The following is an 18,832-nucleotide window of genomic DNA, read 5'->3' on the forward strand; positions in this document are numbered from 1 at the left end:
CCAAGACAAGGACAAGAAAGCATATTTTGTCAGCACAGCAGAGGCCCTGCCATTGGCTTCACAGCTTCAGGATCTCATAATGGGTTATACTGAAACTAAGAGAAGCAAACAAGGAAGCAAAATAAATACAAAGACCCCTGAAAGACTGCTGCATAAATAAATATGTTTTGCAACCTGGCATGAAAGCAGAACATCTATGTCTCAACCAAAACAAATATCTGCAGAAAAAATTGAACTGTGCTACACAAACAGTAAAAGGAAGAATCATTAAGGAATTTGGTGGTGGTGATGTGTATGGAGGGGTTGTTATTTTCTTAAAATGCATGTACATACCCTAGGATAGGTGATGTAAAGCACAAAATGTGTGCTGTAGGTTGGCTACATACTATCAGAGACCAAAGAACAGACCTGATGTTTGAGGTGCTGGGATGTGCTGCTGGTGGGCCACACGGGGTTGGCACAGGCCTGTGCATTTGGTAAGAGGCTGGGCACTGAGACCTGACCCCTGCAAATGGGGCAGTCAGCCAATCACTCCCAGCATGTCAGCAGTATCTGGATTACTGAAATACTCTGCTAGTAAAAGGTAGAAATGATTAAACTTGAGTGGTAATTTTGCTAATTAATTGGCATTTCCTGTGAATGGATGTAAGGGTGTATGAAATTCATGGACCTATTTAAAAAAATGCAAACTACATCTAGAAATACCATGCTACTGATATGGTATACTTGGAGAATAGATTCATGTTCTCAGGATTTTGTGGTTTTTTTTTTTTCTGCCTGGGTCTCCACTTTGTTTAGTTTGTATTTAATAATCTGAAATGGAAACCCTATGGAAACTGGAAGCCTTCCTTACTAAGTAGCTAAACTCTGGATGCTACCAGATAACATTGCACAGCTCCTCGATCCAAGTCTATTTAGCCATTATCTGCTGTCCTGAGCTTTCTCTTTCAGAGTGAGATATAAGGCTGAGGTCCTTCAGTACAATTATGTCTTCTAAATGAATGTGCACATGAGACAGACAAACTAACTCAGGAGACAGATATAGCAATAGAGTTAGAGAGGAAGAGAGCAAGAGCAGGAAAGCATGTGCTAACCATGTTTACAATACAACAGTAATTAATCCAAAGCCAGCCCATCTCAGCATGGTAACAAGACCCTCCCCTTATCCTCCTCAAAGCACTCTGCAAATTGCCCAGTGGCTTCCTGGTAGGTTGGGCAATACTGCATCCACACCGGGTGCTGGTGATAGGCACAGTGCAAACAGCCAGACACTTATTTACATGTAGCGGTCTGTCTGGTTCCAGCACTTAATCTTCCAGGCTCCACCAGCAGTAGGTAGCCAGCCCCTGATCTCCTGCAGCAAAAATGCCATTTAGCTCCTGCCCATACTGGAGAATGCTGTTTTTTGTAAGTTTAGCAGGGTTTCTTTCAGGTGAGGTAATATTGTTTTTTGATGTGAATAATAATTACTTAAAAACTGACTATCTTACAGCAAGGAGATATTCTACTTGGGAACACAGCCCTGAGTAGCCACCAATATGCAATTAGATTGCTGACTGTGCAATTTAGTCCCACTTAATACCCAGTTGCCTCAGGTATACAAAACAGCACTAAGACTGCAGCTCAGTGGCACGATTCTCATAAGCAAGTAATGTTATGTGAACTTTGGGGTTTATGTGGGTGCCATAAGGGTTCATTAATCAACTAACTATATACATCTCTGTATGTCTTTCAGATTTGTCTGAAACTGGAGCTTTTGCCAGTCAGAGTGACTGCGACAGTACAACCATAGATAACGTGACTCAGAGCCTTCAGGTAAGAGGACTAAACCAGGGTAGTTACACAGATTCCTTCTGCTGCTGGCTGGGGTAACAGGGCCCTGTGGGGCAGGCACATGAAGCAGGATGATCTTGTGGGAGAGCTCTGCATAGTGTCTCCTTCAGCTGCTCTGTGACAGGGGGCTGGAGATTCATGATCCTTGAGGTTCCTTCCAACCCGGGCCATTCTGTGTTTCTGTGATTCTGTGCTCCTGTGCATGACAGCAGGGGAGGAGACGAAAGAGCAAAATATGAGTGCAGGCACTGATCTGCTGTGTCTTTGATCCTACTACTGCTAGTCAAAAAATAGCCTTATAGATGTGTTTTCCAGTTTTACTTTGCTCTGCATATACAAAGGGGCTTGCATATAAACAACCATCTCTTTTATCTCTTGTGCAATGTTTTCAACCCTTAAATAGTGTTAAATAGTTTAAATGCAAATAAAGCCACTGAAAGCCTCTGCTTTGTGACTTTGTGCCTTACCCTGTGTGGGACAAGTATGTCACAATAGAGTGACCAGCCAGTTAACCTTGGTAGAAATGGTAGAAAGAGTATTTCTTTAATGTACGACCTATGCCCATCACTTCCACTGATGTCTCTGAAAGCTCGGTTACCTGTTGTTGACAAGTGCTGAGGGCTGACACAGAGTGCTGAGCTGGACTTTTTCTTATGTCTAAGTACACACTAACCGGGGTCTGTTACAGAGATGGCAGTCACCTGAGGAGTTTCCCACAGTTTTTCTCTATCCACACATGCACATACATGTGGAGTGAAAGATACATTCATGCTTACATAGAGCAAACAGCTAAATAAAACTACAGATACTTCTTTGTTTACACTTTCACCCTGTCCCTGGAGGTGTTCAAGGCCAGGTTGGATGGGGCCCTGGGCAGCCTGGTCTAGTATTAAATCGGGAGGTTGGTGGCCTTGCCTGTGATGGGGGGTTGGAGATTCATGATCCTTGAGGTCCCTTCCAACTCGGGCCATTCTATGATTCTGTGATTGAGATTTCACAAATGCCTATGTTTACTTACACAAAGAGGAACTCTGTGAGACGCTAACATTCAGAAACAGAAGTAACAAACCAATGTATTATGCAGAAAGGAGGTACATACAACTGTTTACAAAGACGTGTTTTCTCAGTCCCAGTATGAAGAACCCTATCTATTCTTAAATTTATTCCAAGGCTTTTCCTACTCAATGTATTGTTTTTTCCCTTCTAACTCCATAGAAATATTCAACATGCCTTTCTGAAATGGCCAAAAAAGATGGACGAGATTCACTCAATCGCTTTATCTGGATACTGAAAGACAGTCTTACTCTTCTGCAACCTTTGCAAGGCAAATGTGAGACCCCTACTGCAGCCACATTTCTCTTCTTTGGGTGTTGAATGAAGCAGCAGCAAAGATGCCACAGGATATATATATATTTAAACTGCATTCAGCATGAGCTAAGTCCCTGCATTTTTTTAGGGAAAAAATTAAAAAGAAAAGGAATCACAGCAGGAATCTAGAGAGCAAGGATGCTTGCCACTGTATCTGGGAGGCAGGGAAGCCCTGCGGTGGTGTTGGACCTGGGAATGGGCACCTCAGTCTTGTTCTGGGACATGCTTGGGTAGTTCTAACTCCAACAGCGCTGAATGTTGATGCTGTGAATGCAAAGGCCTCTTTCACCCACTTCTAAAGCGTAACTTCTGCTGCCAGGCCCTTTGTTCTCACAGCAACAAGTGATGGAAAAATTGAGCATTGCCAAAAAAAAACCAAAAAAACTTTTAAGCAAACAAAAAAGCCTGCTTTGCCCACGTCAGGTAATGGGGAAGTTATCACCTGCACCAGGTCAATGACTATGCATTTAGTTTGCTTGGGAAGAGACTGGTCTACCCATTTTCACTTCTTTTTTCTTTCTTTTTCTTTCCTCTTTTTAAACTCACGTGAAAGTTTGCAAGCATCTGCCTCAGTGCCCGCAGCCTATTGCCCCTAAGAATGGTGGGATAGTGTGCATCACTATTGGCAGCACTGAGTACTGCAAACCCATGTGCAACAAGGTAATAGTCACAGTTCACTGCTACTAGCTTTCTGGCTTTATTCATTAATTTACAGATGCTTATTATGGTATGGTGCATTATTTCCTCATTATACTTTTTTTTCCCCTTTTTGATAGCGAGAAATTGTAGTGTTTGTATTGATGTTTGCTGGCTGAATGTTTCTTCACTTATGGTTACTGTGATACAGGCTGAATTGTGTTTATCCCATTCCTCTTCCCCAAGGGTTACGATTTCTCATTCCTCAGAAGAAGCAGGCTGTATGAAAGCTGTGGTAGTAGCACTGGGTTCACCTGGACGACTCAGCTGACTGGAGGGCAAACACTGGCTGTCTGTGAATGTGAGTAGCCCTCAAACATCTTAGTATGGGTGTGGGGGACTCAGGGATGGAAAAAAAGGGAGAGAAAGAGGAAAAACCTCGCTGTCACTTGTGAGACTCTGAGAGCTGATGCTGGACTGGCCTCTAGTCTACAGGACCAGAAATCTGGCTTGTTTTAAAACCACCACAAAGGTCTGTGCTGGTGAGCGCTGCTATTTAAGCTTGGACTAGCAAAAAGCACTTGTACCCATTAAGTTTGTGGGATGGTGCATCTTGACACAAATGCTGTGAGGCGCAGTGATTGTGTGACCAGCTGGACTGGCAACAGCAGCACAAAACGGCAGTTTATCTTGCAACTGTACCCAAAGTGCCTCAACAGAACTGGCCACCACCTGCACCACTCGCTGTGTGTACAAACCATAAAAGCCAGCAGCTGTTCCTAGCCAGCAGTATTATCTCATCATGTGGCAGCCCAAGGGTTCTAAGTATGCTTCCACTGCATCCAGCAAGCAGTCTGTGACCTGAAACAGCTGTCTGAATCTGCTATTGCCATAATTTAAAAATAAATATTCATGCACACACATACAGGAAAAGACCAACCTTTCTCCTGTATGTTTAATTATAAGTACTTTACTGTTGACTGCTGTTGTTACTAGAACAGTTTATTTCCTAAGGCTTAAAAAAAAAACAACAGTTCTGCAGTCACTTTTATTCCAAGTTGAAGCTTCTAGCCTGGAAAATGGGAATGCTGGTGACTGTTTAAAATCAGGATAAATACACCTGGGTTTAGCTGCATAATTCAGCTGTTTTTTCTGGCTTTGATCTTTCCAGCCTCAGAGAAAGCAATGAGTGGAGCTGAATCTGCCTATTTCCCCGACAACAGCAGCTGTCTGCACACATTAGCCTACAGTGAGCACGAGCAGCTGGACACCTTCCTCAAAGAGCTTGCTAAGCAAGGCATAGACACCTTCAACCACGACAAGGAGGCAGACTGTCTAATATGTGGTTATTAGCAGGAGGGACTAGCAGGCATGGCTTGCTTGTACCACAGACCAAGTGGCTGGCTGTGGTTGGATGTGAGTATTTCAACAAGAAAAGCAGTAAAATCCCTCCTAAGAGCTATGAACATACAGCTTGTATTTAGTTAAAAGATTTGAGATCACAGTCACCATTTGACCTCAGCTCTTGGGTACAGATGCATACACTAAATCTAGTTGCATAGCTCACAGCAGGGGCATTTCAAAGAATGCAGTTTATATTTTTATGCCTTAAATTTGTCTTACCGTAATTATAAGGGAATTACAGCCTCTTAATTGATGCATTCATTAGTTAAGCGCAGTAATTGTTCTCAGAAATCATCTTCTGTAAAGATGGATCATTTTTATGGAGGAAGAGTTGTGCTTCTAGTTGCTTTCACAGTTGTCAGTTGTTAATCACTGTTGTTGCTTTGGTGACCATTAAAACTATGCAAGTCACAGCAGCTATGGCTATAGGAAACAACTCTGTGCACGTGCCTGTGTGTTCGGGGGTGAAATCAGACTGTGCGTACAGGTGTTTAGGGAGCTGCGGCTCACGGGAGCAAAGGATATGAAGCTCTGCAGTTTGCTGGGGGAACAGCTCAAACATCTTTCCCTTTGTATTTACAAACCTGAGGATGTCCCACAGAAGTGTATACAATCAGGCACAGTTCAGAGCATTTATAGCACTCAATGTGCCCTGTATTCTTGCTGTAGCTAGATAAAAGAGCAGGAAAAATGCAACATTTCAGCCTGGCACAAAATGTGAGAAATGGGATCACCCTAAATTATCAGAAATTTCCACCATGTCTTCTTAGGTAGAGGTTACTGCAAACTGTAATTGAACTTCAGAGGAGGAATACAAAAGCACCTGAGATCCAGAATCACAGAATGGCCTGCATTGGAAGGACCTTAAGGATCATGAATTTCCACCCCACCCCGCCACATGCAGGGCCACCAACCTCCCCATTTAATACCAGACCAGGCTGCCCAGGGCCCCGTCCAACCTGGCCTTGAACACCTCCAGGGACGGGGCATCCACAACCTCTCTGGGCAGCTGCATTAGAGTGGAGCTCTAGGGCTTTGGACTGAGCGCAGGGCAGACTGGCTAAGATGCTTTGGTGCCAGTACAACTGTGCTGGGGCATTTCGCGGGCCTAGACCAAGATATCTGCAGCTCCTGGCTAGTCACCCTCCCTGGTCTCCCTTCCATTACCATATTTCCAAACCCAGTCTACACTGAGGCAGATTTGGCTGTTACCACCACTACCAAAAATATAGCTCATCATCCAAATATGTAGCAACTCAAATATGAACAAAGATATGATCAACTGATTTTTGTAATTTATTCTTATAATGAAATACAAAATTAGTTGTTCCTGCTTCCACTTCACTTCCTTCTGCAAGTGCTCCTTCTTTGACATGTCCTTACACATCAGTAATGCCCGTGAGTACACTGGAAACCCAAAGATATAAAGAACTAAGCATAAAGAGCAGAAAGCCCTGGTTTTTGGTCACCTGGCATTTAACATGGGTAAAGACCAGGGACAACATAGCACTGGAAATGCAGTTTATTTGTGGAGCTGTTGCTACAGAGCAGATGTGTATGTGGATTATGATGAAAGCTAAACAGAAAGCTTAGTTATTGCTTGCTTGGTTTTTTCAGTGGAATCTGAGCTTGGGGTTTTCTTTTACTTTTCATCTGTTGAGCAAACATTGAAGCCATGAGTCTGAAGACAACCAGCCCATCTGTTTGCATTTCCTTTCTCTTTACCTTCTCCCTATCCTTGTGAATCTTTCAGACACAGACAGCAATTACAGTACACACGATGTTTAACTGAACTTAATCCCCATTAATTGCTTAAATGATTTAATTAAGTAATATTATTTAGTAAAAATTACACACTGCCTTTCAGGCTTAGAATGCAGTTATTGCAAGCAAAAATCCTCCCGTTGTTTTTGGGCTCGGAACCAGCTAGTCATATGACTATTTGTTAGTGTAGCAATTACATCAAGCAAGGGATGAGTTGGCTGCTTTGTCTGCATAGGAACTGTAAGGCTGTAGTTTGAGTCACGGCATTTGTGAGAAAAATGCTGTAGTCTTAAAGAAAAGCAAATGTTTTTCAGAGATTGGTGTTTATTTTTGACAAACAAATTGTCAGTATCAAACAAAATTATAATGTCCTCGAGTCTTTCATTTCCAGCCAAATCATTATCAGCTGATGCTCAAATGCATTATCTGTCTGAAGCACTGAGCACTTTCCATTATCATTTTTCTACTGGTACTAAAAACAATTTTCTGTAGTTTTATTGAGCTAATCTAGCAACTTTTCAAACCAACTAACAAAGGAAAGAAACACAGTATTGGACTTCATAAGGAACTCATGCCCATTCTTCTTGTAAAGTAATAGAAACTGTTAAATATTTGCATAAAAAATCTTACTAATAAGCTTCACTTAATGTGGAAGATCAGGCTGGAAAGCTTTAATATGATATTGCATGAATTTGATATTAAGCTAAAAATTATTATTGTTATAAAATGGCAGAGTTTTGTTCTGTTCCCACCATCCAATTTGTTACTTATATGTGAAAAGGGGCAGCTGAACCAATAAGCCTGTACAACACAGTTAAAAACTAAAGTAAATTTAATGACATTACTTCCCAGACTAAATTTGCATAATGTAATTTAGGGAAATAGTTGCTGTATGTTTGCATTAACTACGAGCTGGCATCTGACTGGGCATGTCTGAGCACTGGGCTAAGCCTCTTGTGCCAGCCCTGGAGTGGGAAGGGCTTTGCATTCTGACACTCAGGATTTAGCAAAGAGAAGAATATTCATATTGCAGTAAAGCAACAAGAAACATTATATGCCAACAATTTCAAATCAGAAAAATAAGAACAAGATGCTTCTTTCTTGCACCGTTCCGCATTTTTGTAGGTCTCACAGTACAACCAGACTAAACCAGCTCCCCAGACTATATTGCTTGCTTTGATTCATTCACAACTTGTCAATGATATCAAAGGCTTTGTAATATTTGCAGTTTAACAATGGAGAGGCAGACTTTACTGGTTATTAGTTAAGGGAATACAATACTGTACAGTCTTACTTTTCAATAAGGAGTTTTGTTTTTTGTTTTCACTTCATTATAGTGAAAGAGAAGATGACAACGTAGGAATTAAGTATCTATATTACTTACATTACCAATAGCAGTATGGTGTAGACAGAAAACAGAAGGCAAAGCGCTGCATCAAATGAGAACAAAATTTGACACATTCTCTTTTTACTGGGACTTAACACAGATGGAGTGGCAAAACAGTGAGTTTGGGATGGACCTTGCGCAGAAAAGGTGATCCTGGCAGATTTCATAGTTCTGAAGCAGCTTGTGAAAGAATGTGTGTCTGGCTTACACTGAGCCATGCAGTGAGATCTGAGGCACACGCTTCATCCGCCAGATCACCACTACTGCAGGGGGGAGGACCATAAGGAAGCTCATGATCAGCACTGTAGCACAAATGACCAGCAGTATTTCCCATGGTGCCAGGGTTGTTTCCTCCACCATTTCCTTCATTCCAAGAGTATGAAGCTGTAGGGAAGAAAATACACTGCATTACTTTTTTTTTTTGTAAATAGATGTTACAACCATATAGATGTGCTTGTTTTATTTAGCCAGGGGCTGTGTAATAGAGCAATGACATAGAGCTGTCAAACAATGTGTTGAGTCAGTGTTATCTAGCATTACAAAATGTCAAATCTTGAACTTTTCAATCTAGTTTTCCATTTCATTTTTCAGAGTGGAGCACTGGCTTTGCTCTTGTGGGTTTTCCCATTAGCATATGATGGGGTAAGTCAAAATGTGTCACTGGGGGTTACCTGCCACATAAGGTCCACAGTTATCAGATTAAAGAAAAAGATTTAAAAATGAGTATTACCAATACATTTTTTAACATTTTTGCAACAAGTACAGACAGAAATGTACCCACTTAGCAGGAAAATAAATATGATTATAATGAGCAGAGCAGATAAAGTGTCTAGGAACAAGGAGAGAAAGAGGAGACTGGAGGGAAATTGTTCTATCACTGAAGACTGGATCACATCAGGATTTTGCCATTTAGCTGTCCAGCAAACCATTTTCTGGGAATTTCAAACAGTCTTCTTGTTTGAAAGCATTTAAAAGTTTTGTTTTCCTGCTTTAGCCTAGCACACAACTTTAGACAGTCTCCAACAAGCTGGCTGGACCAGCTGCTTTCTCTTATGTCAGGCAGAATGCAAAGCTCAGCACAGCTGAGCTCTTGAGCAAAATGACTGCCCCCTCTATGTGGGAGTGCAGGGAGTTTCACTCTCTTACTACTTTTCCCTTTCCCTTCCCCTTTCCACGGAGCACCAAACGGCTTTACATGGCTATCTGCTGACTCTAAAGCTCAGGACAGTAGGGTACAATAGAAAGGTGATCTGTGAATCATCAGCACCGGGTTTCTGAGGCAGGAGCGAGGCCCGCTCACAGGTGTGCCCTAACTCAGCAGGGACCAGGTGCTGCTGCTCAGCACAGCCCCACACAGCTGAGCACCACAATGGGCCACATATAAAGGTGGTGCTGGGGAGGGAAAATTCAATCACAACTCCTTGCTTTTGCTGTTGTCTGGAAGAATGTCTCCCAAACAGTATTGCTCTCAGCCCAGGATCATGGCCGAGGCTTTTCCAGAGGCTATCCAAGGTTCTGGGGCTATTTGATGCGAGATGTAATGGGCTTCTGTAATTAAATGCTAAACCTTACCAAAAAAAAAAAAAAAAAAAAAAAAAAAAAAAAAAAAAGACAGATCAAATACATGGTTTAGGAAGAAGTGAAAAATGAGTGGACTTTAAAAATTTGCAAGCTGCCAGCAAATTTTTACCAGGTGTAGGAGTATTGAAATTGCTGTCACTAAGAACTTCTTGTTACAGCCTGCGAGGAAGAGCAAGAGCTGTCTGATACCAAATCCTGCAGAGTTTGGATGATGATATCTACAAGGAAAGCTAGCAGCCTATTAGGCAGGCTTCAGCTGGAGCTTTACTGAGCTGTTAAATGATCAGGGTTCCGCCACCTGAAGGTAAACTTTAGCTCTCTGGTGTTGACTTGCTGTTTTTTGTATCTGCGTCCTAATCTCTCAAGGTACCAACACAAACTATTTTAAGAAAAAAGGGAAAACCACTTTCCCTTCAGGCTCAGTTACACCTGTGCAGGCTCTGTGTCTGCCTTGCAGCAGTGCTGAGACCTTTCCAGAAACCACAGCCCTTGCAAACTTGTGCCAGGATTTACAGTTCACATTAATGTCAACTCCTGCAAGCTGTGGAATGTTGCAAAGGATATGGGTGTAGCTCCTAGCTCAGAGCCTGAAGCACAGATGGGGTGACTGTCTCCCTGCCAGCTGAGCACATACCTGTGGCAGGACAGCTCCGGAATGTCACCTGTTAGGCTTGTTCCTCCGTGACAGTCTGGTCTTTCTTAGTGCACTAAGTTTTCTTCTTGTTCCCTCTCTTTGGGGGCATGAAAGAAAGCAAGTGTGAGGCCATTAACAACAGAAGAGGCAGCTGTAGGTGAGCCTGGGGAGCTGCCTCCTGCTGCTTTTTTTTTTTTTTTTTTTTTTTTTTTGCAGTCACAGCTGCAGGAGAGCACTAGATTGAAACCTTTTCTCCTCTCTGCCCAATTGTTCTCCTCCATCTGACTCTGAGATCTGCTCCTGTTTCTCCCTCAGATGTTTATCTGTGCCTTGCTGCTGTTTAGTTCTTCCACTTTCATTTTGAGCCTTATGTGTTATTATGCCTTATTTGCTCTGTTCCTCATTCCCCTCTCTCAGTTCTCCTGTTTGGACAAGGTGTTACTCTGCTTTTTTTTTTATTTTTTTTATTTTAAGGGAACAAGGGGTTTCTCTACTTCCTGTAATGCTGATCCCTCATCAGCAGATGGCTCAGAGACAAAATCCAACCACAGAACCTGCTGGACTGCACACAGCAGGCTTGTAGTGACAGAGCAGAGAATGCTTTCTCCATTAAATGATGGATGTGAGGGAAGCACATCCATCATTTACACATCTGTAATCTTTCCTAAAACAAAGTCTGAGTGACTGTTAGTCGGACTACACCATGTTGAGTCAGAAACAGAGAGCACCCTGGATGGAGAAAATTGAGGCCCTTTCAAGATAGTAAGCTCTATGGTTTGCTGAATGTGAGTTGTGCTTGGACATACAGACACCAGGAGAAGGCACCCCTTTGCTTGGTCCATGGTGAAGCTGTGCCCTTATGCTTGGATAAGAGGTTGCTGAGGGGCACCAGTACTCCTGGCAGTAAAATGAAGTCGACACAAAATCCTGCATGAAACTGGGAGAAATCACTCACTGGGAGGTACCAGCTGGGTTCTGGTGAGCCTTGCCACTTCTGAAGCACTGAAATACTCTGCAGTCAGAAAACAATGCTGAGGACGGTATCACAGAGGCGACAGAGAAGAGATGGGAAGATCTGCTGTGGTATAGAGCAGCTTCAGGGAGTAAAGACTGAAAAGCTATAGAAAAAGCAGCAGTTCATTTGCTGAAGTTCTTGTTTTGCTCATCAGGAGCTGACAGCTACATAAGTTTAGCTAGATAAGCTGATGACTAATAACTCTCCTAAGTCTTACAGGATGTCCCTGAACTATTAACTCGTCCTTCACCAGCCTATTCTGTGCTTCCCTGTACTCATGTTTTTCACTTTCTTGTATTTTAAAGCTATGCGCTCTTAATTTATGGGTGAGGGCTTCACAGCCTGGGACATGTACAGAGCTTGCTTTGGTCTGTCACAAACTGTTCCTGACCCACTCTGTATGACATATCAGCCATATAAATAAGGAAATCACGACTGGAATGCATTTGAAATGTAAATAGTTGCACTAAGAAGTGAGTCTGTTAAACCACAATACTGAGCAATTAGCAGGTACTAAGGCTGGAGGTCATAACACACTCCTGAGTTTTGCCTACCTGTGTCAAGTAGCCTAGTTCATCCAGTACAGCTCTGTGACATCTGGAGCTGTTACTCAGATAATGAGATGTTTATTGCATTGACAGTGTTTGATCTACTTAGCATATGTGGTGAAAACATTCCAAACTAGTACTCTTTGCTGATGTTCTAAAAAACTTCTTGGGTTTGATTATGGGAGAGTATGAATGAAAAAACTTTAATATAGTGGTTAACCAAAACATCTCTCTAGAAAATAAATATAGTGGTGTGTTTCTTTCATAATAAATACACAGCTGTTGAAGCTTTGCAGTTCTTTATCTCAACTAAAAATCCTCATCAGTATGTTAGCATACCAGATCTGCTCTCTAAACCACACAATATATATCTATAGCATCCTTCATTGCAAAATAGTTTATCTCTATTTGTCTGCAAGATTAAAGGCCTCTGCAAGGGTGGGAGAGTAATGGAATAGAATGCAATGCTTGACTTCTCTAGAGCAGTATACAGTGAGTGCTTTTGATAAGGGAAAAAGGCCTATTAAACTGCATTTTTTTTTGGTTGCGCCCTCAGTTTCCCATGTTTGTTTCAGATTTGTCGGAAGCTACATAGACTGAAGTCTTCCCTTTCTCAAGTTCATGCGAAACCCCCCTGGATGTTGAAGAAGCAATTTTCTTAGCACAGTTGACAGACTTGCTTTTTAGAGAAAAAAAACAATTCTATTCTTACACTCACCACAGAAAAGAATTGCAATTTTGCAACACACATCTGGAAGTGAAGCTGGTATGCTTCATTAAGAGCCTGTTTAATGCTATCTGAAGTAGGCCTTGTAAAGCATGTTAGATTACAGATTGCTTTGCTGCTACCCTTAACACAGATCCATTCATGACCAATAATGTCTTCGAAATCACAGCACTATCTCTTACAGAGGACTACATTAGCAGGAAAAAAAAGACTTGTGTAACAGTACATATATTTAGCTGTCACACTACAGCCTGCTACGCTATCCAGAAGACAATATTGTTTGGCCATTTAATTTAAAGCTTTTACTTCTGATCACTAGGAAAAAGAAGCCATGCAAGCAGAAGGGGTGACTGAATTTGTCAGGCTGCTCTCTCCAACTGTGTTAGATGGGCAGTGTGCCTAGGACAGAGCTGCCTGGTGGCTTGTTTCTGCCCTCTAAGGAATCTGCAGTCTTGCCCTACCACCTGAAACTACTTAGCAATACTTGTCCAGCCTGCTGCAGGTGCTGATGTGTCCAATGATATTTTTGATTTCAGCTGCAATGAAGCTGAGTTACATAGCTATGTTTCTCTGTTAATCTAGCATTTTTTTTTCCCCAAATCACTCATGAATCTTTTCTTTGAAAAACCAATTGTAAAGGTGTCATGAAAAGCCACAATTATTTATCTGCTAAACAAACAGGGCCAGGGTGGGAAGTTACTTTTCCTCAATGCAATGAGGCCAAATGCTGAGAATTGCAACAGTTACAGAAAAAAATAAAAAGGAACAGCCTCTGTTCTCTACAGAAGTAAAGATTTAATGTAGTCTTTTTAAGCCTATGCGGTCACTGTAATGTGAGAAGGTCCCTGAATGAGATGCTTGAGGGAGGTGGTGGCCTCCCAGGCTGTTACTTGCTCTCACTTGTGGGTCCTCTGCCTTGCAGAAACATGATCTGGCAACTGAATTGAGATCAGAAATATCTACATATATAACCTCCAAACTTCAGAACATTCAACTATCTTGTACTAATTTTTCCTCTATACTTGGTAACGTCAAAACTCTAGTGGTACTGACCAACCTCTGGGAACAAAGAAAACAAATTTTAAAGAATTCTTCGGAGAGGCTTCTAAATACAGCCACCAAAAGGTGGAATGGATCAGCCTGCAGTGCCAGTTTCATACCAGTCAAGCATGTTATTTTCTCCTGTTTCTCAGGAAAATGACAGCTTTTAATGTTAAATGAAAAAACACCTGAGAGCAAAAGACTGGGAGATGAACAGGAACACGGGCAAAGGCTGTTGGCCTTTCCTCATCTTGAGTTCCAGCAGGAAGCTGTAATTCTTTCATCTCGCCTAACACAGTATTTCAGGTTTAAACACATATTCCTGGAAGGAAAGAATTTTCTGAATCCTTTTATTCTTAGATGATTTCTGGAGATAAGTAACCTCAGACGGGGGAAGCCTCAGTGCTCACAATGACAGAACAAATTCCCAACTGGTAAGCTGCTCAGTACTCTTCTACTGAATAAAAAACTGGTTGCTAAATATTTGCAAAGCAAGGATAAACATACCTAGAGCTGATATTTGGGTATAGACTTGTGTGACTGAGTATTTATGGAAGCACACTGAGGAAACTAGACCCTTGACTTATGTCCAAACAGGTGAATTCAGTGCTTAATTTGGTGCTGCATGGTCTGCTCAGAGATTCTCGTTTCTAATGTTACTGGAAATTCTTGGCAGCTGGACTGGGGTTTTGCTCCATACGTTCTACTAGGCAAGAAAACACTGACAAAAGTAGACGTATGGATCTTGGGTGTAAGAGTCATGTGTGAAGACATGGCTGGAAACTCCTATGAAGAGGCTGGATTTCCCTGTTCTACCTGCAGCAAGTAGCAGCCTGCTGCTGTTTTGCATCGATTTTGTCAGCTTAATCCCCTTTTCTTTGGCCTCCTTCACTTTGGGGGGGAAGAGAGAAACTGTTCCTGCCTCAGAGAATATCTGCCATGAGATAGTTTGCTATAAAGGTTCTAGGCCACTCATTGTACTACTTAGTAATATCTGAGAATCAATCATTCTGCTCTCCTTCCATCACCATAAGTATAGTCCTAATTGAATATAAACTTGGTTTTTCACTGTCAATAAACAATGAGTTCAAGTTCTATATAATGTAGTTGTACTGTAACTTTTGGGAATACTTTGGTCACACTCTGTGTAAACAAGCAGGGTAAACCCTACTTCTCTACGGCTCTATCCCTTGTCTACCTTCCTGTTGGCAGATAGAATGAAAAAGCCCTGATCAAAGATACTAAAAAACTATGATGTGTTGCAGACTACAAGTCATCTCCTTACTGAAACATTTTTTCTGTTTTAGTAGGCAGATAGTCGAACTAAAACGTGTCAATTCAGAATATCAGATAAAATCAGATGTGGTATTGCATTTCTGGTTTCAGAATGGGGCTTGTGGCTCTCTGCAGGTAGAGATTTTACAGCCCACACACAGGAGCTGCTTGCACACCCTGACTGCGATGCTTTAGCACAGCTAAACGCTGCATGATACTTCCTGTTTTGCAGATTGAACATCTCTTCTCCCAGACATGTACTTCTACTGGAATCAAAGTGCTAAACCAGCAACAAAGCACTCCTGCTCTCTGCTCCCTTAACTTTGAGAGTGAAATCTTCAGACTTGGAGGGGGGCAAACAAGTGTTATCGTGTGCTGCTTTCTGATCCTAACTGCCAACTTATTATTAACACTTAATGATAATTTGATGGGTCTGAGCCAGTTGTCTGGAGAGGCCATCACTGCTGTATTGCCCGTTGTTCCTCATAACAGCATGCAGCTGCAGACAGGTGAACTCCTGTGCTGCTTCTCCAACTTTGCTGGCCAGCGTGGAGAAGTTCTTGCTCAGAGATCAACTAGAAATGAGCGTGATTACTTGAAGTCAAATGTCACTTACTTATGGGTCACATAAGTCCAGAAATAAAGTTAATTTTTTAGCACCTTAGAAAAAAAGGCCCTATTTTAACTACGTGAATCTTGAATGATCAAACAATACGGATCCCTAAAGGACCAGAACCTTCAAACCAAGAAGGTTCTGAAAATACTCCGAATCACAAGATTAAAATTGAAAATTAAAAGTGAATTTGCTTGTGTTCTACGTTAGATTTGACTCTAGAAGGAACAACTGAATAAAGTGCTAATTACACTAAATAAGCATTATTTTTAGAATTATTTCAGCTTTTCTAAAGCATGCTGTAATCAGGCTTTACTTAGAAGTAATCAGAGCAGTCCACTTAGCACTGTGAGTGAAGTCACTGAAAGCAAATTACCTATATTTTTTAAAACAACATGAAGCTTAGCTGCCAAAATACAGTCTAATGTGCAAAATCTGGGAGGTCTTGAGAACACAGACATGATGAAGACCAAGCATACGTACCAATGCAAAAGGGCACAAAGCACTTCTAGGGTTTGGCTAATGGTGCTTTTAGTTACAGTATGAGACATACTTCGTCCTCGCTTCTTCCAAGTAAACAGGCAATTAAGACGTAAGTTAAAATGTAGCAAGACTCTCTTGCATTTATAATATGCAGAAATCACTCCGAGAATGTCAATTTTTTCATGTTTCATCTAACAAGCTGTCTTTGTTCCCTTGGATTTCTCCACATGTTCCTGTTAGTTTTTGGGACCTTGAATACATTGCAGGGGGGCTACATACAGCTATAAGTTAAGCGTTTCCTATTTTGAAATGTTTAAACAGTTCTGAAGGGAATTCTACAACCTGAAGGTCTCCTGACACAAAAAGGAAAATAAAGGATTGCTTTATGCAGTGCATTTGTAGACATAGCTCTATTTAGTAAACTGACTCTTAGTACTAGAGAACTTGACACAAATGGCATGAATTTCAACTTCACATCTTGACTATGAGAAGTTCTAGCTTTCTTTAGAGTGTGTTGCAGGTGAAGTGACCAATTTGAGTGGTGCCATAGAAATTCATATTTTCCATCCACCTTACCTTAATTTCCTCAAGGTATGTTGCAAGTCTCACAGATAATCTTGAGTAGCTCTGTCCGAGAGGCCATGCTCTGTCCAGTTTCCTCACTTTGCTGGAAAACGTGGTGTCAAGCCTGCAAGGCAGAACAGGGAATGTGAGGCTGCCGTCCCCTCAGCTATGTGAGGCTCAGAGGTGAGCACAGTGGTGTGTCCAGGTACTTGTTTATACTGCAGTGCCTGCACACCTCCCACTTGCTGCTTCTTAAAGTGGCACAATCCTTTTGAAAACAAGGGTGAAGCAGTTTTGTTTGACCACAGTTTGCTCAGGACCAATAAAACTACAGTCTGCTCTTCACATGTGCTCACACTGCTCTGGCAGGCAATCACTGAGAGATAATAACTGGTAGTTCCGTTGTATCAGGAAACCACTTAGGTTTTCTCTGTGAAAATCATCTTATTTACTTAGAAATCAATACATTGTCATAATAACCAGTCAAAAGCTGGGTTATAAATTGAAGAACGCATGCAGCCTTCAGGATATAAAGGCTGTCATCCCTAAGGTTATCCAGACTCAAAATCTTCACGCACCTAACCCCCAACAATTTAGTTTGGTTCAACGCTTGCTATTTACAAGCTTATTGTTATTTTAATATTCAAAAGATTGAGCCTGCAGAATCTACTGCAGGAAGTAGAAAAGCACATCTGTAATGCTATAATGTAACAGAAAATGCAGCAGTGACAAGAGAACAGCAAAGTCCTGGGTTGCAGCAAGTAAGGAGTTACTCAAATGTCATAGCTATGGGCTCAGAAGTAAAGGAAAGAATTTGATTACCTTTGGAAGGTCTCAGGTACACAGGGATCTGCAGCAAAATACCCTCACCTCCACTGCCAATTCTTAAATAAGGTCTGGGAAGGGGTGGCTCCTGGCTCCACTTCTTCTGGTCACTGCGCTGCATTGTGTGCACCTGAGCTCCCCTGGGTTGGCCCTGCCTTCCCACCAGGTGCTCCATCACTGCTTCAAGCTGTGACTTAGCATTTCCAATACACATGTGCAAACCTTTTCAGAGGTTTTACTAAGCAGTTCTGGCTCTGCTACATAATACGGTGGAGGTGGTGTTGCACAGTCCCTATGAATCATTCTCATGATACCAGGTGAGATGATGGACAGACTGCAGCATGGGCTAGGAACCCTCTGGTGCAGACACTCAAGCTATTTTGTCCAAAGAAGCATGTGTTTGCACCTACTGAGACCAAAGTTCAGACTTCAAGCATGTCCCTTCAGACCTAAAAGTCACTTGACAATAGTTTTGTTTTTTTTTTCTAAATCTTATCAAATACGCTATCTTATGGGAAAAAGTGACTGTTAGGAATAGTTCTTCATCTCATAGATATTTTTATAGAAATGAAAACAATTTTGACCAGTTTTTTGGGTTTTTTTGGGGGGAGTGAGAAGGGGGAGATGGGGGAGTACTTGTTTTTCACTGTACAAAGGGAGAATAAGTCAGTAAGATTTTCTTCCCCAAAAGTTATAACTTATCTCCCTATTTTATGTTACTTCATTGACTTTGTAAAAACAAAGTCCCTTCTTTTGTTTCTTTTCATGAAATCTTCTTATACAGTTTATCTCTCAAGATTAACAACATCTCAGTGGGCATCAGCCTAGTGAAGGTGCGATTACTATTACCTTTGGAAGTGGTGCTCTTCATTGGCTGAAAAATTTGAGCTGCATCAGAGCGTTCAGGAAGCTGAGTGGTGCCAAGTGTACACCCATAACACTGTTACAGTCACTTTAGGTGCAGCTAGCGTTCAAGGTTAGAATCCAAGTGGATTAGGCCTTTAAAATAAGTTCATAAAGGTTTCAGAAAATAAACACTGAAGTAATTATTAATGACACTGTTGCCAGCCTTGGGTACTCCTGTCTTTTTACAGTTATGGTGATGCTGTGTTGCTCTCTCATTCAGATTCTAAA

General features: G+C 41.7%; 1 protein-coding gene and 1 long non-coding RNA gene across 2 annotated transcripts; one reads left to right on the plus strand and one right to left on the minus strand.

Moving 5' to 3' along the window:
* The first annotated feature begins 1,202 nt into the window (after nt 1-1,202).
* On the plus strand, nt 1,203-5,677 carry LOC128077936 (uncharacterized). The gene is made up of 6 exons (XM_052677636.1): nt 1,203-1,432; nt 1,736-1,815; nt 3,049-3,163; nt 3,755-3,861; nt 4,084-4,198; nt 5,009-5,677. The coding sequence occupies exons 1-6, from the start codon at nt 1,366-1,368 to the stop codon at nt 5,188-5,190; spliced, it is 666 nt and encodes a 221-aa protein (XP_052533596.1). The 5' UTR covers nt 1,203-1,365; the 3' UTR covers nt 5,191-5,677.
* An 847-nt stretch (nt 5,678-6,524) lies between these two features.
* LOC128077946 (uncharacterized) lies at nt 6,525-17,102 on the minus strand. The gene is made up of 2 exons (XR_008205215.1): nt 16,886-17,102; nt 6,525-8,776 (listed from the first exon to the last, which is right to left on the minus strand). It is a non-coding gene; the product is annotated as an uncharacterized LOC128077946 (long non-coding RNA).
* Nucleotides 17,103-18,832: the final 1,730 nt, after the last annotated feature.

The sequence above is a fragment of the Tympanuchus pallidicinctus genome, unplaced genomic scaffold, assembly GCF_026119805.1.
Source record: "Tympanuchus pallidicinctus isolate F22 unplaced genomic scaffold, pur_lepc_1.0 scaffold16, whole genome shotgun sequence".
NCBI lineage: Eukaryota > Metazoa > Chordata > Aves > Galliformes > Phasianidae > Tympanuchus > Tympanuchus pallidicinctus.